The 27,994-nt window shown below is 40.2% G+C and overlaps 1 protein-coding gene across 1 annotated transcript; it reads left to right on the top strand.

The window, feature by feature from the left end:
• The first annotated feature begins 12 nt into the window (after nt 1-12).
• gipc2 (GIPC PDZ domain containing family, member 2) lies at nt 13-27,952 on the top strand. Its single transcript, XM_047367324.1, has 6 exons — nt 13-546; nt 18,982-19,167; nt 22,478-22,658; nt 23,116-23,228; nt 24,368-24,449; nt 27,056-27,952. The coding sequence occupies exons 1-6, from the start codon at nt 271-273 to the stop codon at nt 27,205-27,207; spliced, it is 990 nt and encodes a 329-aa protein (XP_047223280.1). The 5' UTR covers nt 13-270; the 3' UTR covers nt 27,208-27,952.
• The last annotated feature ends 42 nt before the right edge of the window (nt 27,953-27,994 follow it).

Here is a 27,994-nt window from a genome sequence, read left to right as displayed (position 1 = left end):
ACAGGGCAGCAGTCCGCAGGTTCATTTGGGGTTTATCTTACCTGTTAACGTTTCGTGTAAGTTATTTGCAAACCGTGGCATTACTTTAAAGAAATACGTCAGAACTTTACTGGTCGCAGGTGAGAAGAGGAAAAGCGTTGGCGGAAGGAAGAGAGGAAGGAGGACACTTGGAAAGGAGGAAGTAAATAAGAACGAACTCGGCCGTTAGGCTCAACAGGTCAGCCTCCTCTTCGGTGTGTCTTAAACGGAGCGGCTCGAAACAACAAGAACATGCCGTACGGACCGTGGAAGAAGAAAAACAAGGCGACGAAGGAGCACTTGGTCGAAAACGAAGAGGTGAGCGGCGGACACGCAGGTGCTGGCAGCCTGGGTAAATCCGCCGTGAACGGAGCGGGGCTCCCGCCTCCACCTGCCAGCCAGCGGCCCAAGCTGGTGTTCCACACGCAGCTAGCGCACGGCAGCCCCACCGGCAGGATCGAGGGATTCGCCAACGTCAAGGAGCTTTACGCCAAGATAGCGGAGGCGTTCAATATCAGCCCACCTGAGGTAAAAAAAAAAAAGAAAAAGAAAGAAAACCCAACCACCTGTAGTTCATAACATGAGGAAACGAGTCACTTCTGTGATTTGGTGTTGCATTCAGGTGCTAAAGCTAGAGTTTACAGAAAGTACGTGAAGTGTTTTTACGAAGCTGTTTCTAGAAACTGTGAAAAATCTTATAAAGTTTAAGCGCTTCAGCTAAATGTTAACTCATTTTGAAGACCTGTAGCTGCTGGAAAAAAAATATAAAGACCCGCTCGTTTTTATGCAAATTCCTCAAATTTATATTTTTATATCTTAATTATATGTATGCGGTATGTGATTATATTGTTTATTATTTTTTACTTGATTTTATAAGTTTCACTATATTACTACTGTATCATCATTCCCGTTTAAGAGGTAATTTGTTGAACTTGTGATGCAGCAATCAAATAAGCATCAAAACCACCCTGTGTTCAGTATATTGACTTTGAATGGCTAAATAAACGTCTGCTTTTTACAACTTAAAAAATGAGAAAGAAAAACATTTACCCCAAAACTTCCTCAACATCCTCTTACCTTTTCACAAAGGATATCCGACATGAAAAATAAATCTGCCCAAAGGTTATTAGGATGTTGTTTTACTTGTACTAGCTTTTTACCAGTGTATTAAACCCCTTTAAATTGACTATTTCAACCAATCAGTTGGACTATGATCGAAATCTGCCAGTTTTCCACTGATCAGATCTGTGATCCACATCTCTGATTGAAAAGAATCTAATTTTAATCCCCCTTAATTATTATTAAATGCATCTCTTCTTCTGGTCTAGATAAGCATCAACTAACACCATGTTCTTTGATGAACGTCAAGTTTATAAAAAAAAAAATCATGTAAATGCTTATACATAAAATGGATAATCATTATGTTTATTTAATTTGGATGTAGTGTCACAATTGTTTTTGTTTACATAGCCATATCAACAGTGTTCCTTTGTTGTCGGCTGAGTATTTGCAATTGTACGACATTGTTTATATCAAAAAAAGGGTAAACACATGGCTTATTTATCGGCTGATCGATATATTTTCCTATCTCTAAATGCGAATATTGATTTCTCAATCAGATGTTATACTTTTTCCGGTTGTGAACAATGACATTTGATTTTTGGCAGTGTGATAGATGTGTTTTTATTTAAATTGTGTTTATCGCTCTTTAATTCCCCAGCACTGCATGAAACATTTTCGATCTCGCATGATGAATGTGATGTGCTCTGCTACAGATTAGTTAAATGCACATTTCAGTTGCTGTTGTTCACATTTGTGGCTATAAACTAGTTTCTAAATAGAATTGCTCCATTTCCTTTTAGTGGTCTAGAATAAAATTTTAGCGTAGGTATTTGTAAAGATGTTGCTTGTGTTTTTACTGTTAGATTGCTGGAAGGAATGCAAGAATGCAGTTTTATATGCAGCTCTTCTCAGAAATGGCTCCTGTGCTGCACATTTAAAGTCAGCTTTGTGTCATGTCTCCAAAGACACGCCCTGTTGGTTTTTACTGGCCTGCCTCACCTTTTACACCGAGCGCGATCTTTGTCCTTTGACTATATGCCGTCATCGGATACCTGCCAAATTACTGTGCGACTATATTAAGTAATAGTTTATCGTGTTCATTAAGCATCAGAATCCATCGGGGGGGGTAAAAAAGCCTTGCATGTTTGTACATGGAGATTCTGGAAATAAAGGCAGGTTCTGTGTCCTTCCTTCGAGGCCAGACTGTCTAAGCTCCTCTTTTGAAAGAGGAGCATGAGTGGCATGTTTTGTCATCTCAAATATCTGAGCAGAAAACCATGAAAATCTGAGATGCTGTTGCTTCATTCAGCAGTGACAAAAACAGTCTGAGTTGCACTAGTTTATATTGAATCACAACACACAGGTCAACGTGTAGATCTGGTTAGTGGGGAGCCCCTTTTTTGATGTCATCAACTGTTAAAATGTATTCCTAATGAGTCCCAGCTCATTTTTTTGGGATCTGAATGGGACACTGGCGGTTTTTCTATGGATATTTGTTCCACTGGGTCTATTTGTCACGCTCATTAGGCTTTTCCTGTCTAAACTAGTTTTATTGAAGCTGCTGCAGTTTGTTCTTCTTACAATGACAAAGCACTTTGGACAAGATGCATTACAAGACTATAGCGGGGGAAAAAATGAGACCACGATGAAATATTTTGAAACTTTTTTCAATTGTTTAATACGACATCTGTCCTGTACAATTCAGTTGAAAAACAAATGTAGAAAATGGGACTAAAAGCGGGCTTTGTCACAATTGAGTGTTAGCTTTCGGTCTTATTTGGTAGATCTTTACAATCACGGGTCTCTGTCTTGGAAAAAGTTCTCCAAATCTATCAGACTGTGAGGTCAACTCTTCTCCTCAGCCCTCGTCACTGTGTGACTTCACCGACGTTCTCTTGGACTCAGTTCTGGACTCTTTCTGAGGTTTTTCTAAAGCACTAATCTTCAGGTGAAGTCATTTTCTTGATGATTTGTATGTATTTCCAGACAGGAATCAGTTAGTGGTGTTATTTTTCCCATTTTGGCACTGAGAGAAAATCATTTCCTGCTTCGGTAATGCCTTAATACCTGCCCAGCGGGTAGGAGAGTAAAAATAACAGCTCAAATCTCAACATGCTGTCAGTCCTATTAGTTAGTTATGTCAGTGCTGAAACAGGGAGCTAGTAAGGTACTAAACATATTTTGTCGTACTTTTGTGAAAGTACGGAAATCTATATTGTAATTACATTTGAGAAGTTTAAATCTGTAAAATTGAATAATAAAGTGACTTCTGTTATTGATTTAAATCGTTTTTTCAGCTTGTTTCCCTTTGGCAGCACACCCAGTAACTTTTTCACAAATGTAGACTTTCTAAACCCGAGACAAAGGCAGAAACATCTGATGGTGCTTGTTGTTAGACTGCACCGATTTTACCACAGGAAGTCTCCTATGTCCGGCTCAGTGGGGCCTGCCTGAAATCTAACCAGATAACTTGTCACAGTCGCATCCCAGAGGACCCAGAGAAGCAGCGCTGCCCACTAGGCCTCCTCCCTTTATAAACACCGCCAACACTCAGTGATTGAACAGGACTTGGTTCTGGCTGGGCAGAAGATAAAATTATTATGAAGCTAGGTGTGTTCTGAACCGAAGTGCAGCTTTTCAAGAATAAAGTTATAAATGTAGTTCAGGGTGTCCTTCACAGTTATAGGAAACCCTTAAAGCGATTGCATAATGTGACACTTGAAAGTTCCTGTAGATCTCTTTGGCAGGAAGCAGTCAAGATAATTTTATTTATCAATCTGCTCTAAATTAGACGAGTATCTATTTTCTATAAGGACCTTACTTGAATGACATGTTCACTGGTTTTTCCCAGTTTGAGGAGCAGCTAAAGGAACTGGGCCTCTCAGTTATATCATATTTATACCACAAAAATGACCGGAAACCATTGATTAACTTGATTGCACGCTAATCAGTTAAAAAATATAAATATGTGAAAAGTTGTTACTATTTTTGCAGTCGAAATTTTGTAAAAAAAAAAAAAAGATCTATTGTTGATGCTGCTGCCCGTAGCTGTGGCCCTAAGGTCTGCGGTGCCTGTCGCGGCGGCAATCCCCGAACCTGGTGGTGGACACCGGCAATAAGGGACACTGTCAAGCTGAAGAAGGAGTCCTATCGGCTGTGGTTGGCTTGTGGGACTCCTGAGGCGGCTGACGGGTACCGTGAGGCCAAGCATGCCACGGCCCGGGCTGTGGCAGAGGCAAAAACTCGGACCTGGTAGGAGTTCGATGAGGCCATGGAGAAGGACTACCGGTTGGCCTCGTTGCGATTCTGGCAAACCGTCCGGCGCCTCAGGAGGGGGAAGCAGTGCTTAGCCAACACTGGTTACAGTGGGGGTGGGAGGCTGCTGACCTCGACTGGGGACATTATTGGGCGGTGGATGAGTACTTCGAGGATCTCCTCAATACCGCCATCACGCATTCCCTGGTGGAAACAGAGGCTGGGGACTCAGGGTTAGACTCTTTCATCACCCAGGCTGAAGTCACCGAGGTGGTTAAAAAGCTCCGCGGTGGCAGGGCTTCGAGGGTGGATGAGATCCACCCTGAGTACCTCAAGTCTCTGGATGTTGTAGGGCTGTCATGGTTGACACGCCTCTTCAACATTGCGTGGTGGTCGGGGACAGTGCCTCTGGGCTGGCAGAGTGGGGTGGTGGTCCCCCTTCATAAGAAGGGTGACCGGAGGGTGTGTTCCAACCACAGGGGGATCGCACTCCCTCAGCCTCCCTGGTAAGGCCTACGCCAGGGTATTGGAGAGGAGAGTCCGGCCGATAGTCGAACCTCGGCTTCAGGAGGAGCAGTGTGGTTTTCGTCCCGGCCGTGGAACACTGGACCAGCTCTATACGCTCTGCGGGGTACTCGAGGGTTCATGGGAGTTTGCCCAACTGGTCCACATGTGTTTTGTGGACCTGGAGAAGGCATTCGACTGTGTCCCTTGTGGTGCCCTGTGGGGGGTGCTCCAGGAGAATGGAATCAGGGGCTCTTTATTAGGGGCCATCCGGTCTCTGTACAAGCGGAGCAGGAGTTTGGTCCGCATTGCCGGCACTAAGTCATACCTGTTCCCGGTGCATGTTGGACTCTGGCAGGGCTGCCCTTTGTCACTGGTCCTGTTCATTACTTTTTATGGATAGGATTTCCAGGCACAGCCAAGGGCCGGAGTTGGTCTGGTTTGGGGGCCAGTGGATTTCGTCTCTTCTTTTTGTAGATGACGTGGTCCTGCTGGGCCCCTCTAGCCAAGACCTACAGCATGGGCTGGGGCGGTGCGCAGCCGAGTGTGAAGCGGCTGGGATGAGGATCAGCTCCTCCAAGTCCAAGGCAGTGGTTCTCGACCGGAAAAGGGTGGCTTGTCCTCTTCAGGTTGGAGGGGAGTTCCTGCCTCAAGTGGGGGGAGTTCCTGCCTCAAGTGGAGGAGTTCAAGTATCTCGGGGTCTTGTTTACGAGTGAGGGAAGAATGGAGCGGGAGATCGACAGACAGATTGGTGCAGCTGCCACAGTAATGGGGGCACTGTGCCGGTCCGTTGTGGTGAAGAGAGAGCTGAGTCGAAAAATGGAGCTCTCGATTTACCAGTCAATCTACGTTCCTACCCTCACCTATGGCCATGAACTTTGGGTCATGACCGAAAGAACGAGATCCCGGATACAAGCGGCTGAAATGAGATTCCTCCGTAGGGTTGCCGGGCACTCCCTTAGAGATAGGGTGAGGAGCTCGGCCATCCGGGAAGGGCTCGGAGTAGAGCCGCTGCTCCTCCACATCGAGAGGAGCCAGTTGAGGTGGCTCGGGCATCTATACCAGATGCCTCCTGGATGCCTTCCACGGGCGGTGTTCCAGGCACGTCCCACCGGGAGGAGGCCCAGGGGACGGCCCAGGACATGCTGGAGGGACTATGTCTCTCGGCTGGCCTGGGAACGCCTTGGGCTCCCCCTGGAGGAGCTCGAGGAGGTGACTGGGGAGAGGGACGTCTGGGCGTCTCTGCTGAGTCTGCTGCCACTGCGACCCGGTCCCGGATAAGCGGAAGACGACAAGTACGAGTATTTATATTTCATTTATTATCATATTCCTTGAACAGATGACTCAAGTTCCTTTTTTACATGATGTACATAAATAGTGAAGCATGATGGTCTTTTTTTTTTTTTTTAAAGATGTAGTTTTACTTGGTTCTGATCTCATACATAATATTAAGTTTTGTGGTATTTTTGTATAGTTCTGGGTGAAGACTACCATCGTTTCAGGCTGCCTATCATTCAATGTGTTTTACTGTAGTAAAGTAGGAATATTTGATGCGCATTTTCAGATGCTACCTCTTAGAAAATGCATGTCGAACTCTGTTAACCAAACGATGTAGATGAAGGTATCGGTCTGTGTTGAATGAAGCTAAAAATGACCCAAAACCAGCCATCGTGGTGGAACAGGATTAAAAAAACGTATGGAGGTCTGTAGACGTTCCTCTGAGCTGGGTTTGTTGATACACTTTCATGTTGCCAAGTGTTGCTTGTGTTTATCCTCCAGCGGGGAAACGGCTTATTGTTCAGATGATCAGTCATGTGAGGAAAATGTTCACACAATGCAGCAACAGATTTGCATTAAGCATTTCCCATTTTGTGCTATCAGCATCATCTGTTTTATTGGAAAGGCAGAATCTAATTTAGCTGAGCATGTAAACATATGAAATCTTTTATTTCATTTGTTCAAACATACCTTTCTTTGAGCAAAATGCATTGACGTACTTACTGAAATACCACCATTTGGTACAGGCAATATATATCAGTTCTTTTGAAAGTTAAGGTTGTTTTAGGTACAGCACGTTTCTTTCACACCTTAACCGCATAACATTTTTGGTTATTTGGATGCACAGACTTAAAAATATAGAAACAATAAAAATCTGAAAGAAATACCAGGAGCTGTAAATGGGTGTGTGTGTGTGTGTGCTTTGTTAAACTCAACGTCAGGGTTATCCATGAATTTTGTGGCCAGAAATATTTAAAAACTGAAGTTGTCTTTCTTGTGAGGAAAACTTGTAGCATCATTCTTTCAGCCTGCTGACCGGCAGTGCGTAGCAACAGCTTGTGGAGGGGGAGCCTTGCTTTGCTCTATGCTTCATACACTCAGAGACAACTTTAATCGATGTGGTACCTTCTTTTGGCATCTCATTTAAACCATGGAAACGGTGTCCAGAGAAAGCTGGCAGTTTTGAAACTGACACCTTTTACAACCCTGGTACAAGTTAATTCAGTAACAGCACAGGAATACTGGCATAAGAACTACTTTCCTATGGTGATTCTTGAATCTGCAGTTGCTGGTAGAAATGATGACCGTTTTAAAGTCTGGTTGAGCCTGACAGAGTATTTAATAAACAGTAGGGGTAATTTTCATCTTTTAAAATGCCCTAATTCAACGTGAACATCTGGTTTTAATTTAGCATTTGTTATAAGCTTGCACTGAATGTCTGTCAGCCACTCTATTGAACAAGTGCAACAGCTAGGAAGGACCTAGGCTGATGTGAAAGTGATCTATCACATTAAAACAGTAAACACAAAGAATTGGAACGTGGAGTGTCAGTGATATACAGTGGGTGTCAAAAGTTCACATGCCCTGTTAAAATGCAAGGAAATACCAAACCCTGTTCCACCTTTAATGCCACTAATATCCTGTTTAGTTCAACTGAAAAATAAATCTATTAGAGGAAGAAATGTAAACGATAAAAAGAGTTTGGCTCATTTGCATCATTTAGCTAATAATTTTCAGTAGTGCTGCACAATAACCGTAAATATCAATCCCCACCGCTCTGGACGTGCATTAGCATCTGAGCTCCTAAAGTTATAGATCCAGTATGGATATTAAAGGCAGTTAAAGTCCATCCAACTGGCAATTTGCGTTACAGATGTGCAAAACATGAATGCCACACACCAGAAATATCATACACTATAAAATATATCTAAGCAGTTCTCTTCTATTTCGATATTGCTACTAAGAGGCTAGCAGTGTTCTATTTGTGACAAACTCCTTTATTTTCATATGTCTGGACAAAGGGGTAGCTCTCTAAAACAGAATCCTTTTTGTTCAAAAAAGACATCCAGGCCTGGCTAAAATCTTCTAAAACAAAAATGTGAGATTGTGTTCTGGTCTGATGAAACCAAAACCGAAATTTGGAACAAAATTCCAAACGTGACATTACTAAAAGAAGGACAAACCTGCAGTGAAACATGGTGGTGGTAGTATTATGATCTGGGCATACATTTCTAGGCTTTTTGTTGAGGTGGATGAAATTATGAAAAGAGATTTATTTATTTTTTTTAAGATTACAGTACATACCGGTCACACACATCCGAACAAAAGAATGAATTGTTTGGAGGGAAATTAAAAGTTTTTGAGGAGCCTAGCCAGAGATCAGAACTAAATACTGACACAAAATACGCGGGGTCGCCTCTAGAGGGCTGTGGACAATAGACTGCATCACAATCTGAAAGATTTGGAGAACCATTTTAAAGTAGAGCGGGCAAATATCTTCAAAGTCAGAATGCAGGAAGCTGATTGCCTCCAAAAAGACTGAATGGGGAAATTGAATCCAGTGGTGCTTCCACAAAGTAGTAATTGATGGGTGTGCACGTTTAAGTAACCACATTATTGCAGGATTTTATTTGTTTCCTATTTTTGGTTTGTTTTTCAGTTAACATGTATAGGATAAATTTCACACACACACTTGAAAACAATTTTAATGGTTTGTCATGGTCTCGGTTCTTTTACGTCACAAAACAGCATTTTAACAGCAGTACACTTCTAAGAACCCCTGTATATAGTATATAAAAAGTAGTCTTTGATATTTCTTTAATTTCCCTAAGCCTCTTTGCAATCTGCATTGCAGTTTAGAAATATTTGTAACATTAGAGCTTTTTTAAAATTAAATTTTTCAAACAAAATCTGAATGGTAGCATATTATTATAACTGGTTTAACACAGCGGTTCCCACAACACATAATAAAGTTAATAATTAATTTGACATACTGGTTCTGTTGCCAGGTAATTAGCTGCAGCATCCTGCTGTTTCTTTTTTTATCTGAGCAAATTAAGTAAAATTAACGTTTTTTTTAGTTTTGTTTTACCTTAAGCTTCTGTTGTTATTATCATGATGATTATATCTTAAACTGCTCCCATTCAACACTGTTGTTGAGTTCTGTTTGGAGTTTTTATAGCATACTGACACCAAAAACCTGTAACTCTCTAAGAACCTAAAGGGTTTGGAGTCGTGGTGCACTGTCTGAAAAAGGCATTGTGGATTAAATATCATATTCTTACAACAATGCTTCTTATTGTTCAAAGCCCTGAAACGTAAAAAAAAAAAAAGGGATGAGTTGAAGCTGCATATCTGAAATAGCTGACAGAATAAGTTATTTTTATGTACTCCACCGCTCAGGTCAGAGTCTGCTTATTAGCCCTATAGCTGGAGAATCTGAGGTGTGGCTCTTGGACTTTGCCTCCTGTCCAGCTGGTTACCTGAAAGCATACATGCATTTGCTTGGCATTTGAATTTCTGAGCTGTGGTTGCTAGAAAGAGGCGTGCAACTTGCTTCTGCTTTGCAGATTTCAAACTGCTGTGCCTGCGTGCGCCCGGCCAGACGTTTCTTGACAGGGGGTTGTGGGGGATTCGGTTAAACAATCTTATTTGGGTGTCGATCTGATTTTTAGCCAGTCTCCTGAAGTGTAGATAAACAAGAAGTCAATTGAGGATAAACTCAAATTACCCTTTTTTTATTTGCTACATACTTGAAACAACAGTGTATGTTTTCATTTATTATATTGTGTTAGTTTATTCATATAACAACAATTCACCAGACATGTCGTCTCAAGGCACTTTACAAAACAAATGTTAGTGACGACTTTTCTCTTCTACCATAAAACGAACATTTGAGTCTTGCTGCAGATATATTTGAGCTGTTTGTGCTTGGATATAAAACAGAATTTAAATTAGGTGACCTTCATCAGACGTAACAAAACAATAAGACACATAACAAAGTTCTTATGAAGCCGTTGTTAATTATTGGTAGTAATATAAACAATATCATGCTAAAACAAGCTTGTAAAATGAATGTTCAGTCCAATATTAATTATATTAAATGGTTTGTCATGAGGCAATATAAGTTGTATAACTATATCAGTGTGTCATTAACTGGCCTAATTATTTTGCATTTATCTAACAAGTGACTGAGCATAAAAAAAGGCTCTAGAGATGAACCAATCAATCGGTCAGTGATCAATTTTCCCCCATTCATTAACTGCATCAGAGCTACAAAAACAAAGTTTTGTCTATAATAGCGCTAACCAGGAGCATACACTTTTCTGAGCTTAATAAAAATCTAGTACATGTTAGCAACAAATGCTTAGATGTGTAAATTAATATAATCTTACCTCTTAAAAAAAAAAACCTGCAGCCTACTTTTTCTCTTTTGTCTGTTAATTTTTCTGTTTTAAAGTTCTTTGTAATAAAAACTGAAATTGGTAAAGATCTAAACTGGCAGGTAAGACCTCAAGGTGAACTGGAAATTGGTTTAGCTGAATAAAAGCCTGATGGGTGCACCTATATTCTAAGTGTGTGTGTGTGTTAAAGGCTGACCGGATTGAGTCGGGTGTAAATGATGTAGGTCATCATTTAGGTGGAGCAATGCATTGAGCAGGTTTTCAAAGGAAACGGAAAGGTTTTACTTGATCTCTGACTGTAGAGCAGTTTCGGCGGAGACAAAACAATCAAACAGAACGCGCTTGTTGTCACCTTGAGGGCGTGGAGATGTCAGAAAAGAGTCCAGCCTCAGGTTGGTAAACGGTGCTTCCCTCTCCTTAGTCTAAACTCGATGAAAGGTATCATTTAGGTTCTTTTTTCAAGGAAATATTTTACTTGTGAATAAATTCACATAAGTAAATGTTGAATTTTGTTTTGTTTTTCAATAATTTTTCATTTTGACCAGGGTAAAAAGTCTAGTGAGAATTAAATTCTGGCCGTCCTGTCTGAGTTTTCCACTGTTATCATCTTAGCATCGTAGCTGCAAGATCTTCAATGCATGTAAAGGAACTTGATATAGAATAGGGTTGCACGATGTGAAGAAAACATGAAATTATATTGCTGAATGTTGCAATACAGATATGATAAATAAGTCAACAGTATTCATTTCTTTATTCTCTGAGTTCATAGCAGTGATGGACCCCAGATAATGAGTTGTCTATCCAACTGCTAGAAAAATAAATTACAATATAACAATTGTTAATATTAGCTAAACATTTTGTCTAAATATCTTTTGGTTTTTCTTATAGTTAGCACCCTTGTAGGTTTTTGCTCTGTTTTTACTTCATTGCTCCCGTGTGGTGTATAGGATCTGTTCAAAAGGGCTGGTGAAATAAGTGCTGCTACGGGCTAAACCTTTTAGGTCACTTTGTGTTTGATTGTTGGACCTTTATTAGTTTTTTTTTCTTTATTATTATTATTGCAAATTGCAGACAATACTAAACGTTGTATCTTCTACTTTATGTGGATTTCTTCATCTTGATGGTATATCTGCTTTTGTTTAACTAACTTTGTAGCCTTTATAAACGGACCGATTTATCGTTTCAGTTAATCAGAAACAAGGTTTTTAGCCCAGCTTAAGTGAACCACGTTTATGAAAATCATTGTCATCACTCTTGGACTGTGTCACATCCACAGTTAGGCTAATGATTACCCAGTCTTAAATGCTGACAAACATTTTTTCCAGGTGAAAATGTACAACACAAGAGGAAGCACAGCTCACATCAGCAGTCCCTGTTAAGTATTACAGCTGCCCGGCTCCATCAGTGTTTCACATTCAATAAAACTATTGGACTCTGAGGATCAGAAGGTTAGATTCAGTCGTCATGGAGGTGAATGTCACGTTAATTTGTATCCAAGTTGTTTTTCCAGGACGGTATGATCTAACAACTTACAGCTTAGTCCAAACTTATTCATACCCCTGGCAGATTTAGGTTGTAATCTTTAAGTCCTACCAATAAGTTTCCTCTGTCCGGAAGTAATGTTACCTGGATTTGGAGATTATCACATTAAAACATGCACAAGCTAGTCTGAAATTATAAATTATTGAGAAGGGTATAAATATGCCATGCATTTTTTAAACAAAATATAAATAAAAACATCTGTTGGTCCATTTTTTTTCTCTGTTGAAAACTAATATTCCTGTTTTTTACATGACTGCCACAGTTTCAATTAAAAACAAATTACATGTAAATCTGTCAGATGGTATGTATAATTTTGGATTTCACTGTAGAGCTTCAATTACTTAAAAAAATAGGACATATAGTACAGACGAAAACGTTGGACACACCTTCTCATTCAAAGAGTTGTCTTTATTTTCATGACTATGAATATTGTAGATTCACACTGAAGGCATCAAAATTATAAATTAACACATGTGGAATTATATACTGAACAAAAAAGTGTGAAACAACTGAAAATATGTCTTATATTCTAGGTTCTTCAAAGTAGCCACCTTTTGCTTTGATTCCTGCTCCACACACTCTTGACATTCTGTTGATGAGCTTCAAGAGGTAGTCACCTGAAGTGGTTTTCCAACAGTCTTGAAGGAGTTCCCAGAGATGCTTAGCACTTGTTGGCCCTTTTGCCTTCACTCTGCGGGTCCAGCTCACCCCAAACCATCTCGATTGGGTTCAGGTCCGGTGAATGTGGAGGCCAGGTCATCTGGCACAGCACCCCATCACTCTCCTTCTTGGTCAAATAGCCCTTACACAGCCTGGAGGTGTGTTTGGGGTCATTGTCCTGTTGAAAAATAAATGATGGTCCAACTAAACGCAAACCAGATGGAATAGCATGCCGCTGCAAGATGCTGTGGTAGCCATGCTGGTTCAGTATGTCTTCCATTTGGAATAAATCCCCAACAGTGTTTTGTTGTCCACTGAGCCAACCCCTCCCTCCTACTTCCTTAATTCTAAAAGGGTTTGCTCAATCCAGCTCTCCATCCAACGGGTCCGGACTTCCCTAAACCTGAGAGGTCTTACTAAATACCTTCGACAGTCACTTTTGTTCACGGCTGCTCATTCCCTAATTTACAACAGGCACTTCGTATATGGGCTAGGTTAATTTTAGTAGCTCGGAACAAGCTTCAAGGGGGTTGTTCTGTCAAACTTCGGCCAAGGCAACCAATAAAAACCTCCTAATACATCTCAGAACCAGGCAACAAGACTTTTTACCACCACTGAAAAACCAACAGTATAGTGACTCAAATAATTGAATATCCACGAATGAACTAGAATTTTATATGCTTGCTTTAATTAGTAACGCTTTGGCAGCTTCACCAGCAAAGCACCCCCACACCATCACACCTCCTCCTCCATGCTTCACGGTGGGAACCAGGCATGTAGAGTCCATCCATTCACCTCTTCTGCGCCGCACAAAGACACGGTGGTTGGAACCAAAGATCTCAAACTTGGACTCATCAGACCAAAGCACAGATTTCCACTGGTCTAATGTCCATTCCTTGTGTTCTTTAGTCCAAACAAGTCTCTTCTGCTTGTTGCCTGTCCTCAGCAGTGGTTTCCTAGCAGCTATTTTACCATGAAGGCCTGATTCACACAGTCTCCTCTTAACAGTTGTTCCAGAGATGTGTCTGCTGCTAGAACTCTGTGTGGCATTGACCTGTTCTGTAATCTGAGCTGCTGTTAACTTGCGATTTCTGATGCTGGTGACTCGGATGAACTTATCGTCCGCAGCAGAGGTGACTATTGGTCTTCCTTTCCTGGGGCGGTCCTCATGTGAGCCAGTTTCTTTGTAGCGCTTAATGGTTTTTGCGACTGCACTTGGGGACACTTTCAAAGGTTTCCCAATTGTTCGGACTGACTGACTTTCATTTCTTAAAGTAATGATGGCCACTCGTTTTTCTTTACTTAGCTGCTTTTTTCTTGCCATTATACAAATTCTAACAGTCTATTCAGTAGGACTATCAGCTGTGTACTGTATCCACCTCCTGCACAACACAACTGATGGTCCCAACCCCATTTATAAGGCTTGAAATCCCACTTATTGAACCTGACAGGTCACACCTGTGAAGTGAAAACCATTTCAGGTGACTACCTCTTGAAGCTCATCAACAGAATGCCAAGAGTGTGTGGAGCAGTAATCAAAGCAAAAGGTGGCTACTTTGAAGAACCTAGAATATAAGACATATTTTCAGTTGTTTCACACTTTTTTGTTCAGTATATAATTCCACAAGTGTTAATTCATAGTTTTGATGCCTTCAGTGTGAAGCTACAATATTCATAGTCATGAAAATAAAGAAAACTCTGAATGAGAAGGTGTGTCCAAACGTTTGGTCTGTACTGTAGGTGCACATTTTTTAATTTATTGCAGATTTTCAAAGATTTTCATAAACCCCTACTAGAGTTATTTTAGATTAACCTTAACCAGTTGCCTCTTCCTCAAACATTTCCTTTTCTAGACCACAACAAGCTTCTGGCATGTTGGACCTTTCTTCTTAAAAGAACTGGTAGAACTCATTGAAATTGTGATGCTTCCCGAAACAGACCCACCATAGGAGTGTAGTTCACCAATTCGTCAACTGGGTTAATGTTGGGCCTTCAGTAAAATCATTCCTGTAGCTGACGTTAGTCCTTTCTATCTGTTCCAAAACCAGTTCTGTCGTGTGTTTAGGATCCTTGTTTGGAGACCCAAACTGTTTCAAAGTTGAAGAATTTGGAGCGAGTCCCTCATTATTATTCTGCTACCTTTTATTCAATGCACCAGTATCACTGATAGTGAAAAAGCCCATAGCATGGTGCTACCTCCACCATGCTTAACATCCGGGATAGTGTTCTTACATCTAAAAGCAGCAAGTTGTTGCTTCTTTAACAAAACATATGTTAAACATATGTTTTGTTTTATTAACAATTGAAGCCGGTTCTAAAATGTTAAGCTGTAATAAACAGTATTTACAGCTTGTTGGAAATGACAATGTCTGATGAGGTCCAACTGCAGCACGATATCACTGTACTGCTGGCATAAAGCTAACACTCGAAACCTTTCCATCAAGATTATTATTTTTATATAACATATTAAGGAGAGCGTTCAACGCTGGACGATCTTTAATAGACTAGAATGCTCTTTAAAAAACACGTAACAGCTCTTTGAGTTCAGCACTCATAAGTGGTGTTGCTTTAGTATCCCCCCTTGTTTCAAACGTCTTTAAAATAGCAGGCAGTGAAAGGAGAAGGAAGCAGAAATGCTCTGTGCGTCTTGGAAAGGAAATTATATGGCTATTACTGATGTGATCCCAAATGGCTAAAAATAAACCCTACACCCCAGGCGATATTCCCACCGTCAGTTCTTTCACGTCCTCTCTCGTGTCATTTAAGGAGTAGTTGGACCGGAGGTAAATTGGAGGCAGTTTAGTTTTCTAAGAAACAGGTTTTATAAGATTGAGGTCAACGCAGTTTAAGTGCAGAGTATATTTCAGAGGGAGGTTTGTTTATCTAGTCCTACCTGTTTTCAGAGGTAGCAAAAGTGATCTCACCGCAGGTATGTGGGCAGAGATTTGTAAGAGAGCGACTCTCTGATTGCACACGTAACGTCACTGCTTTGAAACATGCGTTCTACAAATTACTTTTATTTTTTTAATGTTGCACCTACATTAAGGAGGCAGAAGAGTGGTGAAAATGTCATTGTTTCTTTTTTATTACGGCTTACTTAGTGCAGTGATTTAGCTTGCTCTTCTGAGAACTATGAATTGCTGTTATTTAGTCTATAAACTGAATGTTAAATGCAGATGCAACTCCGATTCAGAATTTCTGCTTGTTTCTTTTTTCTGAAGGAGAATCAAAATTAAATATGAACTGTATGTTCAAATATGTTAGTTATTTTTTGTGTTGTTTTAATCACAATTGTTTTAATTTTAACACTGCACGAACCTTAGGAATCAGTTAACAATATGCAGAATGCATCTAAGAATCAGGTACGATTAAACTTGAATTTGTTCCTCTACTTGACAGTTTGTGGGATTTTCCATCAAGATTTAACAGAAAGATGATGATGGACAACCAGGAGTTAATGGTTTTTGAATGATGACTGTTGATATTTAGAAGTTACAATGTTTTAAGTGAAGTTATTGTTTTTACCAATAATATGGTTGTTTTGGACATAAAATATAATAAGAAAGGAAATTGAAACAAATTTAATTTGACTTTACTTTATATTTCTCATTTTTATTTTAAATCTTTTTATTATTTATTTATTTGTTTAATTTGTTTATTTACTTTTTCTGTTTTTTCATTTTCTTCCCATGGTAGAAGAGAGATCTGGGCAGTTTTAGTCCTGAGTGATCAAGACAACACTTCACGAATCCCTGATTGAGATCAGAACACATAGGAATGCCTACGAATCAATTAGGAACCAGTTGCGATACCTGAGATTGAACTAGGAATTTGTTAAGAATTAGCTGAGATGTTTTGGGTTCGGGAGTTCGGTACTAAAAGTTTGAACAGCTCAAAACCTTTGCGATGAATTCCAGACGGCTGAAGAACTGCAAGAACTGAGTAAGAATAAAATATGAATCAGTTATGAGTTCAGGAACTTATTACGATTATTCTAAAAATCCTAAAATTTGCCAATTGTTGGTGATTCCGATTATTGGTGGTCTGTGTTGAATAGTGGTATAAAAAAGAGGTGTGCCTAGAAGATGAGTGAAGAGAGACAGTTATGGGTTGTAAGACATTTTGCATTGATTGAACATGGTCGTGTTGCATTACGAAAGTATTGTCTGCAGAGGAAGAGATGGCGCCTCTCAAGTTTTCTTAAATTATTCCAGCTTCTCTTTTAATGCTTTCCCAATTGTCAGCACTGTCTGAACCTCAGTGCCTTGAAACAAAAACAAAGAACAGAGGAAAATTACTCATCCAAGAGCTGCACAATCTGTCATCATTGCAATATCAGTCTGTGCAATAATATTGCAAAGAGCTATTTGGAGTGCAGGCAATTAAATTTCACGTTTCAGGAATTCAGTTTCCACTGGTAGTTTAACTACAGTGGAAGACAACCCTGGATACACCGACGATGCCCACGGTCATAAAATCAGTATGTAATGGCAGACGAGGAAGAAAGGAGTGAGGAAAATGAGTCTTACAACTGATATCATCATGGCTATTTTTGATCACAACTCTTGAATTCAATGATTTCTTTTATAATAATAAAATTGCCATTGCAGGACTTTCTAATATTGTGAAGCTCTAGCTGAAAGTAGGAAAACTGCGCAGGGAGAACTTCCGGGTGATTTGCCTTTTAAGCAAATGATTATGCACAGGATTGTCTGCATAATTTTAGATGGTTTCCCTCACAGCTTCCATTCACCTTTTATTGTACATTGTGATTTCTCTTGGAGCAGGGCAACTTTCTGACAGCATGATTGCCTGTAAGCATATGTGGTTCTGCGTGTGGTTTGTTTACATTTAAGTTCTTCCTTTAAGTGCTGTCATGTTTAAGTTTTAATTGGAAATACTTGAGAATAAGGCTGCCGCTAATGATTATTTTTGTAATCATGTATTTTATCAATTATTCTGACTATTAATCAAGTAATCAGATAGAAAATTGGCACACTCATATTTACACACATTTCTGTGTGCATGGGTTCAGTATTCCTCTAAAAGCATTCGTACTTCGGTGTCTCTTCCTTGGGCTTCTGCTGAACAGATTGCAGCGAATCTCCATCTGACTTGCCCTTATGCCATGTAGTTATCAGGGTTTCTGGTCCGAGCCACGGGTCGTGGGAGGTGCTGTAGCTGTTCTTGTGAGTCAAGTGTTAGAGCAGAGGCTTTTTCTACAGCGTGTGACATGAAGCGGTTACACCTCGTAGCCCAGCAGGAACAGAGGAGCGCAGACATGAGCCGCTCGCCTTGCAGAGAAGGAGTTTAATCCAGTTTGCAGCCTTGGTAGCCGAGCGTAGGCGTCCGCTGCCATTCCTCCCACCACCTCTTTGGTAATACCCTGGCCTAAGTGGAGGCAAGTAGGGGATGACACAGAAAGGATGAGGCTTCTGCACTCCCCCTCCTTTCATATCACTCCCTATTAGTTTCCCTCTCACCAGCGGCCTCCCTCTGTTTTAATCCTATTCTTTATCGTCTGGTAGCCCAAGGCAACGGACGAGGCCTTGCTGGCTAATGTGTGCATGAGCAATGCCTGCTGGTACACAAGCAATGCAGGCCTTGCTTTCAGCGCCTGATTGGTGCACACTGTTCATTCTAGCATGAAATCCGAAAAGATCTCTTTCTGCATTTTACTTCGAAATCAGCCCCTAAATCCTACCAGTGTTCCAAATACAGTTTAGTAAATCTAGTTCATGACTTTCTTCGGCTCAGATTTTCACTTGGTTGGTTAAAAAAGCAGAAAAAAAACTTGATTCCCTTAGCACAGGATAAATGATTTACAACCCCTCGGCTCTTCCTCCTGGGGTTTCACCGTCTCTGTTTGAAGTTCTGTATCGTGTTTGCACTGATCAAATTTCTCTCTTCCCACCCTGGGAAGATATTTCAGTCACAAAGGTGTGAAGCCAGATTTTCACATTTCTAGCACAGAAGGAAAGGACGTTTTTCCTCTTAGCTTCAATAAAAGGCAAATGCATCTTTTCTTAAGAGGACAGAAACGTTGACGACAATGTGGGAAGGTGGATATCCACATTTATATTAATAACTTTGGAGTAAAAAAGGCAGAACCCCCTGATGATGCCTATATTTCGCATAGAGACAAAGCAGTTGCTTCTGCGTTGGTTTAATCTCTCAGCTTTCAGTTAGGGTAAGCTATTGTCTATTTGTAATATCAAGTAAAGCACTTCTACTCAGTCTGCTACACGTCTCTTTACAGATCCTGTTCTGTACCCTCAACACCCACAAGATTGACATGGAGAAGCTGCTGGGGGGCCAGATTGGCCTGGAGGATTTTATCTTTGCCCACGTTAAAGGGATCAAGAAGGAGGTAGAAGTGCACAAGTCTGAAGACGCCCTTGGCCTCACTATAACTGACAATGGAGCAGGCTATGCTTTTATAAAGGTAAGGTGAAAACTTTTTTATTTCACACTCCAGTAGTTGCATTAGAATAACCTTAGTTTTCTACATGGATATGCGTTTGAATTAATTTAGAGGAAAGAGCAACGAAATCTGTTTATTTCGCTCACTTTAGTTGCCATCTCACTAGAAAGGCACCAATCAGAGATCTTTGTAAAGACTTGACCTGTCGATGCCGAAAAGTGATTTTTAGGAGGCTCAAAAAGTTGCAGAACCGTCTCTTGCAGCATCACTAAACACTTACAGCTACAGTAAAGTCCTCCAGGTTATGGGTCTAAAGTTAATAAAACCCAACGAATAAATGAATTACTCATCAAGCCATCAATATCATTTAATCCTATACAAGACGGATTAGAGCCCATTGATTCAGTACCATCTTCCTCATTGCAGGATGGTGTTTACTACGGTGCGTTCACTGATCAACAAAAGGTTGGATTTTTAGTTTTCGACAGGGTGGGCTGAAGGGCCAAGGGTCAGGGCTGAAAAAACCACCTGATTCTGGTGACCAGCCCGTCTGTACAACCCTAGTTCTGATCCTGGTATATAAGTGTGTACGCTGGCGCCTTTTATCTTAATTACTATTAAGATTCAGACCATGTAAAGGCTATCACAATCGAATGTAAAACAGGGTTTTTATAGTAACATAATCAGTTCATCTGTGTTATCATTAACACGTACCCATACAGGGATGCAGCATATTTCTATATATATATAAAAACACAACATGAATGTATCAATTATTTATTCTTCTGTTTTCAGGATTTCTAATTGAAAAGGGTGTAGTCTACCTTTTTTTTTTTTATCTGTAGCGTTAAACATAATTAAAGTTTCAAAATGCTAATAAGTTACCTCACCGATTACATTACTGTATACTGAAAAATAAATCAGTTACCATAATTTTAACTGTTTTTGACAACAATACCTTAATTCTTCACTCCAATATGACCTGGTTGTATTTATCATACTATAAATGTAAATTTCAAACATCAAAAATCTCAAATCAAGCCCTTATCTGATTTGGTAATACCGATATCTTCGGTCTTGACAAACCTGCTTTTGCCTTCCGGCCTGCCGTACTGACAGTGGCCTTTCAAACCCCTATGTATGATGTAAGTCAAGTTGTATCGTGGCATTTCAGTTTGTGCGATGATTTGATCCGCTTTCAGTGGCCTTGCTCTGTCAGATCAAATTGCTCACATGTGCCATCATGTGCTGGTCCTGCAGCACTGCATCCTGATGGTCTGAGGCAGTCACAGGGACTCCACCGAGGTGGAGCATGGGAACTACTGATGGCAGTATAATCGTATATAGGTTACCTGTCTATGAGCCTCCAACAAGGCTGTCTGTACTTCTGTGCAAGGTCAGGGGTCAGCAACCTTTAAAACCCTAAGAGCCGATTTTTCATTCGGACGAGCTGAACAAAATGTGTTTAGAGCCACAAAAGCTACAACATCCTTCAAAACAAAATAGCTAATTTTTACAATATCTACTACAGGATTTTCTTTTTTGAGTAAATTGAAGAAAAACTGTTTTATTTTTGTTTTTACATTTTAAAAGAAATAATGTGTAAAGAAAATCATCAAAATTTTACAGTAATTAATTTTCTTTAATGTAATGTCTAAATGTTGTAGAAAATTACATCAAAAAAGCACAAAGTTTGTAACTTTAAGGGAACAAATGTACTTAAAAAAATGGTATGGCTAGCATTAGGTTTATTACTTTTACATTTTAAAACATTGCTCAATTCTTTAGCTACTTGCAGTTGCAGACCCTCTGGTTTAGATGAGCAACCGTGTCCTACTATAAAGAAACTGCAGGGATAAATCCACATTTAATTCCTGGTATGAAGTATTACCGTCTCCCTGTGGCTACCAGCCTTGTGTCAGACTTGTAGAAACTTTCAGCCAGGATAAAATGACCAGGAGGTCATCTTTTGTTAGTAAAAGCAGCATTCCTCCAGCCTCTAATTTATTCCCGTTTGCTTAGACAAATGGCTCTGAAAGCCATTTGTTGCTCAGTACAAACAAGAAGATGACCTAAGATTCCTCACCGCAACCTTTTCATCCATTAATCTCAGTTTTCATGATAAGAGTGAGATTTACAGCGTGATATCTGCTCGAAGTTTACCTCTGTTGTCTGGACCTATCATTTCATCTTCATCACTTTCATTTGAAAATCATCCAAGCACATCTAGTTAAACAAACGAAAACGAAACTGTGCTATTTAGATTCCCTTAGGAAAGTTTATATGAAAAACGAATTTCTACTTAGCTGTTTGATGTGCATTAATGTCATATTAATTTCTGTCCTGTAATGATGTATTTGGAATACATTGATAATACTACACACAACTTCCTTGACTTTTAAAAATAAGAATTAGGTGCAGACAAATGGATTTATTGTGGATCTTCTTTAATCCACACAGGGTTAGATTGGTAGATTTTAGGCTGAAACATCTGCTGACATCTGCAGAAACATTTGGTTAAATAGGCATTAACTAGTTGCATTTCCACTAACTACTTTTTGTTGTAATCAACTATCTTCAGGCCCATTTCTGGCTGGGTATTTGACCACTCTTTGTGGCAGAAATGGTAGATATTTTTTTGTTTTGTTGGAACTGATGGCCCATTTAAGCACAGTCCACAACTTTTTAACAGGGTTGAGGTTTAAGGCTCTAGGAAGGCTATTCCAAACACCTAATATTAGCCCTCAGCATGATGATGCCACCACCATGCTTGCCAGTTGGTCCACTGTTCTCAGGTTTGAAAACCTCACCTTCAAACATACTTACTGTCATTTTGGCTAAATAGCTCAAACTCTGTCTTACCTGACAGTAACGCATTTGGCTTGACCGTGTGGGCAGCTACAAATGTTTTAGACAAGCTTAAAGGTGTTTTTTTTTTTTTTTTGGTCCGCAGTATTTCAGCAGCTTTTAGTTTGTGAAAGGCTGGAGCATCGGGGCTTTCTGTTTTTTTTTTGGACATCCTAACCTGTGTCATTTCTAATGAGAGTCCATGTCAAGAATGAGCTTTTTCAAAGTGCTTGAAAATATGTGGTCAGAACGATGATCATATGACCAGCGAGGGTTATGCAAGAAGCTTGATGATGGCAACAAAAACAATCTAGTCACTGTGCAACTTGCTAAGGACATTTATCCAAACATAGCTGAGTCTGTATGTTTAATTTTGTCCTTGTCTGGATAGTAGAAAATGTTCAGATGTATATTGTTTTTAGTGTCTTGTAGTCACATTCATCGCTAATCTCTCTCCACCTCCTGTCCTCTGTCTGCATGGCAGCGAATCAGAGAGGGCAGCGTTGCAGACGAGGTGAAAGTGATCAGCGTGGGCGACCACATAGAGTGCGTTAACGGACACAACATCGTCGGGACACGGCATTACGAGGTCGCCCGCATGCTCAAAGACCTTCCCAGAGACAAGTCTTTCACCCTCAAACTGGTCGAGCCCATGAAGGCTTTCGGTGAGTTTGACATTGTCCCAGATGCAGGGTGTGTTTGATTAATTTTCATTTTAAAATGCCTTGAATTACTTTTTGTAGTTTTAAGCATTGTTTTACTTCTACTGTAGATTTGATCTGCAGGTCCTGGTGAGTATTTAGATGTTCATAGGAATGCTGTGGTGGAAGAGAATAATTGATTATTGAAGCTCAAAGGGATTTTAAAGGCCAAACATTTTTTATGTTTATCATTAAAAGGATTCCTTAAAGGAATGATGAGTTTTTATCCTTTAGAATATAATAAACCTTAAAGAACAAAATGATACTTGGTTTTTAGTCAGGAGCGTTTTAACTCACACAGCAGGTATAAATAAAGACATCAGCATAGTGTGACCACGTGTTCTGCATTTAATGGCTCACGTTGTAGTCACGGACTAAGAAAGCAGTTTGCATAAAGCAGGTTTTTTTTCCACATCAACAGAAATGCTTGAGCCAAGGTCAAAGGGCGGCAAGCCGGGCAATGAAAATAAGGTTGGCACAGGAAGGAGTACCCTGAGACTTCGCTCCAAAGGTCCAGCTACTGTGGAGGAAGAGGTGGGATTGTCTGTGTTTATTTTATCTTTATATAACCAGTCACACTGTGATTAGATGATTCACTGTGATTCAAAAGGCTGCACTGAATATTTAATGTTTTCTCATTCGGTTGATGACAGCTGAGCTTTGGTGTGAAGGCTTCATTGATTTATTCCGCCTGATTCTACTGACTAGCTGTTCTGATGACTGTATCAGATTGTGTAAAGTACATAATGGTGTCTTCCTCTGTGGTTTATATACCAACTAAATGCAACTGTTTTTAATGTTTCAGTGCAAAGGAAAACTGAAACTAAAAATGTGCTTTAAATTGAGATTTTTAGCTACTTCCATTCACTTTGGCTTCGTTGAACACAACACACCAAGTGTTTTCTGAATCTCTTTGCTAAAACATGATGAACATAAATTGCAACCAGCAGCTCTGACAGGGAAAGTTTTCTTGACCCCATTATGGCAACACTGTGACCTTTTTTAAATCCAGCTTTTCCTCTCTCCTTTCAGCAGTCCCTTCACTATTTGGCACTCTTGGTAAACAGCCTTAAAATAAATTAATATTTTATTGCAGCAGCTTAATCCCACTCTGGAGTTTAGGTTAATGTATTTAGTGGGAAAAATATCCAACGTTAAAATCGTCTTAACGGGCTAGATTGTTTTTGAGCTGTAATAATTGACATGATGTTTCAAAGTGCTAACGGGGCCATGCACTGGTGAATTTGAGACAAAAATGGATTTTCTTAGTGGGTTTTCTTCTACTGAATAAATGTAAAGAGATTTATTTTTATTTTTACAGAGTGAGATGATGCTACTGCAAGAAGACATTTATTTTAATGCTCTTTACACGTTTTTACCCGGAGTTATGCCCTTCTTAACATAGCATGTAAAGCTATAAGGAACAATGCTTCAAGTGACTGAAATTTAAATTGATGGGAAGGTTTTTTATATGAGAGATTGAAGGAACAAAACAATTATTAAACGGTATGTCAGTGATGTAGCCTCTAGTTTTAGCTTGTCTCCTTCATAAATAGAAGCTGCAGAAGTATATTACTTATTTACTTAAAATTAAGCACCTCTAATTTTCTATCATTTTTTGTGTTTTATTACTGGAAACTGGACTAAAGCTTCTGAACTGTTCTTGTTTGCAGCTGACAGAATTTGACGAGAAAGCAATAAAGAAAGTAGATGACCTTCTGGAGAGCTACATGGGGATCAGAGACACAGAGCTGGGTAAGAAAATCTTTTATTAGGAAACTGAAACTGATTTTGAGTTTTCATGATCAATAAGCCATAGATATTAACATTAACAGAAATTCATCCATACATCCATTCGTTATCATAGATCGGGTTGTGGGCTTAACAGGTCCAGGAGGGAAACCCAGACATCCCTCTCCTGGTGAACACCCTCCAGCTCATTTTGGGGTATCTCAAGGTGTTCCCAGGCCAGGCGGGTATATACAGGTCCTTCTAAAAATATTAGCATATTGTGATAAAGTTCATTATTTTCCATAATGTCATGATGAAAATTTAACATTCATATATTTTAGATTCATTGCACACTAACTGAAATATTTCAGGTCTTTTATTGTCTTAATACGGATGATTTTGGCATACAGCTCATGAAAACCCAAAATTCCTATCTCACAAAATTAGCATATCATTAAAAGGGTCTCTAAACGAGCTATGAACCTAATCATCTGAATCAACGAGTTAACTCTAAACACCTGCAAAAGATTCCTGAGGCCTTCAAAACTCCCAGCCTGGTTCATCACTCAAAACCCCAATCATGGGTAAGACTGCCGACCTGACTGCTGTCCAGAAGGCCACTATTGACACCCTCAAGCAAGAGGGTAAGACACAGAAAGAAATTTCTGAACAAATAGGCTGTTCCCAGAGTGCTGTATCAAGGCACCTCAGTGGGAAGTCTGTGGGAAGGAAAAAGTGTGGCAGAAAACGCTGCACAACAAGAAGAGGTGACCGGACCCTGAGGAAGATTGTGGAGAAGGGCCGATTCCAGACCTTGGGGGACCTGCGGAAGCAGTGGACTGAGTCTGGAGTAGAAACATCCAGAGCCACCGTGCACAGGTGTGTGCAGGAAATGGGCTACAGGTGCCGCATTCCCCAGGTCAAGCCACTTTTGAACCAGAAACAGTGGCAGAAGCGCCTGACCTGGGCTACAGAGAAGCAGCACTGGACTGTTGCTCAGTCTTCCAAAGTACTTTTTTCGGATGAAAGCAAATTCTGCATGTCATTCGGAAATCAAGGTGCCAGAGTCTGGAGGAAGACTGGGGAGAAGGAAATGCCAAAATGCCAGAAGTCCAGTGTCAAGTACCCACAGTCAGTGATGGTCTGGGGTGCCGTGTCAGCTGCTGGTGTTGGTCCACTGTGTTTTATCAAGGGCAGGGTCAATGCAGCTAGCTATCAGGAGATTTTGGAGCACTTCATGCTTCCATCTGCTGAAAAGCTTTATGGAGATGAAGATTTCATTTTTCAGCACGACCTGGCACCTGCTCACAGTGCCAAAACCACTGGTAAATGGTTTACTGACCATGGTATCACTGTGCTCAATTGGCCTGCCAACTCTCCTGACCTGAACCCCATAGAGAATCTGTGGGATATTGTGAAGAGAACGTTGAGAGACTCAAGACCCAACACTCTGGATGAGCTAAAGGCCGCTATCGAAGCATCCTGGGCCTCCATAAGACCTCAGCAGTGCCACAGGCTGATTGCCTCCATGCCACGCCGCATTGAAGCAGTCATTTCTGCCAAAGGATTCCCGACCAAGTATTGAGTGCATAACTGTACATGATTATTTGAAGGTTGACGTTTTTTGTATTAAAAACACTTTTTTTTTATTGGTCGGATGAAATATGCTAATTTTGTGAGATAGGAATTTTGGGTTTTCATGAGCTGTATGCCAAAATCATCCGTATTAAGACAATAAAAGACCTGAAATATTTCAGTTAGTGTGCAATGAATCTAAAATATATGAATGTTAAATTTTCATCATTACATTATGGAAAATAATGAACTTTATCACAATATGCTAATATTTTGAGAAGGACCTGTAGTCGCTCCAGTGAGTTCTGAGTCTTCCCCTGGGTCTCCTCTTAGTGCGACGTTCCCAGGAAGCATCCTGATTAGAAGTCCCGACCTCCTCAACTGACTCCTTTCACTGTGAAAAACCAGCGGCTCTACTTTGAGTTCCCCCTGCCTGACGGAGCTCCTCACCCTATCTCTACGGTTGAGTCTGGCCAGCCTCCAGAGGAAGCTCATTTTAGCTGCTTGTTTCCTGGATCTTGTTCTTTCCTTCATAATTCATATCTCATGGCCATAGGTGAGGGTTGGAACGTAGACAGACCGGTACATCTGCGCCCGCATTACTGCAGACAAAGCCCAAATCTGTCCCATCCCAACATCACTCGTAAACAAGTCACCAAGATCCTCAAGCCCCTTTGCTTCAGGCAGTGACAGAAATAAACCTTGTGTAACAAGTTGAACTTTTTTGTTTTAAACTGAATTACTAAAATAAGCTTTTCCATAGTATTCTATTTCTCTCACTCATTTCCCACTCTAGTGTTGAAATAATTAAACTTAAGGGTTTATAATAATGCTGAGATAAATATTCCAATTATTTGTTTTTAAGCAGTGCTAAATACATTTGGATTATTGTTGCTCTGATTTATTTTTTGATGCTCTGGCTGGCCCAAACCTGTGTTTTATTTTGCCGACTATCCTTTCTGCAGCAGAAGGGGCTGCAGTCTGTGGAAAACGTTTGATATAAACATAATTTATCCAGAACTCTGAGCGAAGCATCTGTTATTCTCCCTCCCCAGCTGCTACAATGGTCGAAGTCGGCCGTGACAAGATGAACCCTGACGAGTTCGCCATGGCTCTGGACGAGACCCTCGGAGACTTCGCTTTCCCCGACGAGTTTGTCTTTGACGTGTGGGGGGCCATCGGAGACGCCAAGCAGGGCAGAATTTAAGTTTTCTGCTGCTGCCTCACCCCAACCACACACCCACCTCTCTGAAGCCAACTGGACAAACAGGCAGGCTGGATTGTTGATGTACATGAAGAATTTAACGATATCTGGACCTTTGACCTGCCTCCAGTGTGCAGAAGGTTGATTGAGTCCAGATGTTGCATAAAGCTGTTGCATACCCCCTTAGCTGCAGTCAGCAGATGTTTGTCACAGTGGCTATAAATTGCACTTTCACAAGCTTAAATTTCCCGTTTCGTACTCTGACTCTATTTTCTAGTTGTTTGGATATACAGATGTGCTAGATTTTTTTTTTTTTTAATATCTAAGAATGTTGCTGATTTTACAGCAACGTCATTTAATTAGAATAATTGTACCAATTTGTAGCAATATTTCTCTTTCCAGGTAACTTTATTTTGTGTTTCTAGTCAGGTCACATCTGCTAGCCATCAGATTACTCGTGATCATTTCTCAGCTGATCCATCTGTTCAGCCTTTTTAGGTTTAGATGCCGGTAGCTAAGTTGATAAACATTCCTAATGATTTTTCTCAGTGTCTTGGTCAAAAGGGTCATTTAGATAAGTTTGTCCTTTTCCTGTAAATTGTCATATGAAATCACAATGGAGTGGCGACAATAAAGACATTTATTTTTAGAGTCATATATGAATTTCTGTAGCCACGTAAGCTGTCTGCAACCATAGGGGATCGCTGATGTTGCATAAGAAAAATAAATAAAATGTGCTATATTGTGATTCTTTGCTGTGTCTTTAATACACAACAGGCTCATAAAACAA

Source organism: Girardinichthys multiradiatus, chromosome 6, assembly GCF_021462225.1.
Source record: "Girardinichthys multiradiatus isolate DD_20200921_A chromosome 6, DD_fGirMul_XY1, whole genome shotgun sequence".
NCBI classification, from domain to species: Eukaryota; Metazoa; Chordata; class Actinopteri; order Cyprinodontiformes; family Goodeidae; genus Girardinichthys; species Girardinichthys multiradiatus.
The sequence above is the reverse complement of the archived record's forward strand: the minus strand, read 5'-3'. Positions and strand labels throughout refer to the sequence as shown.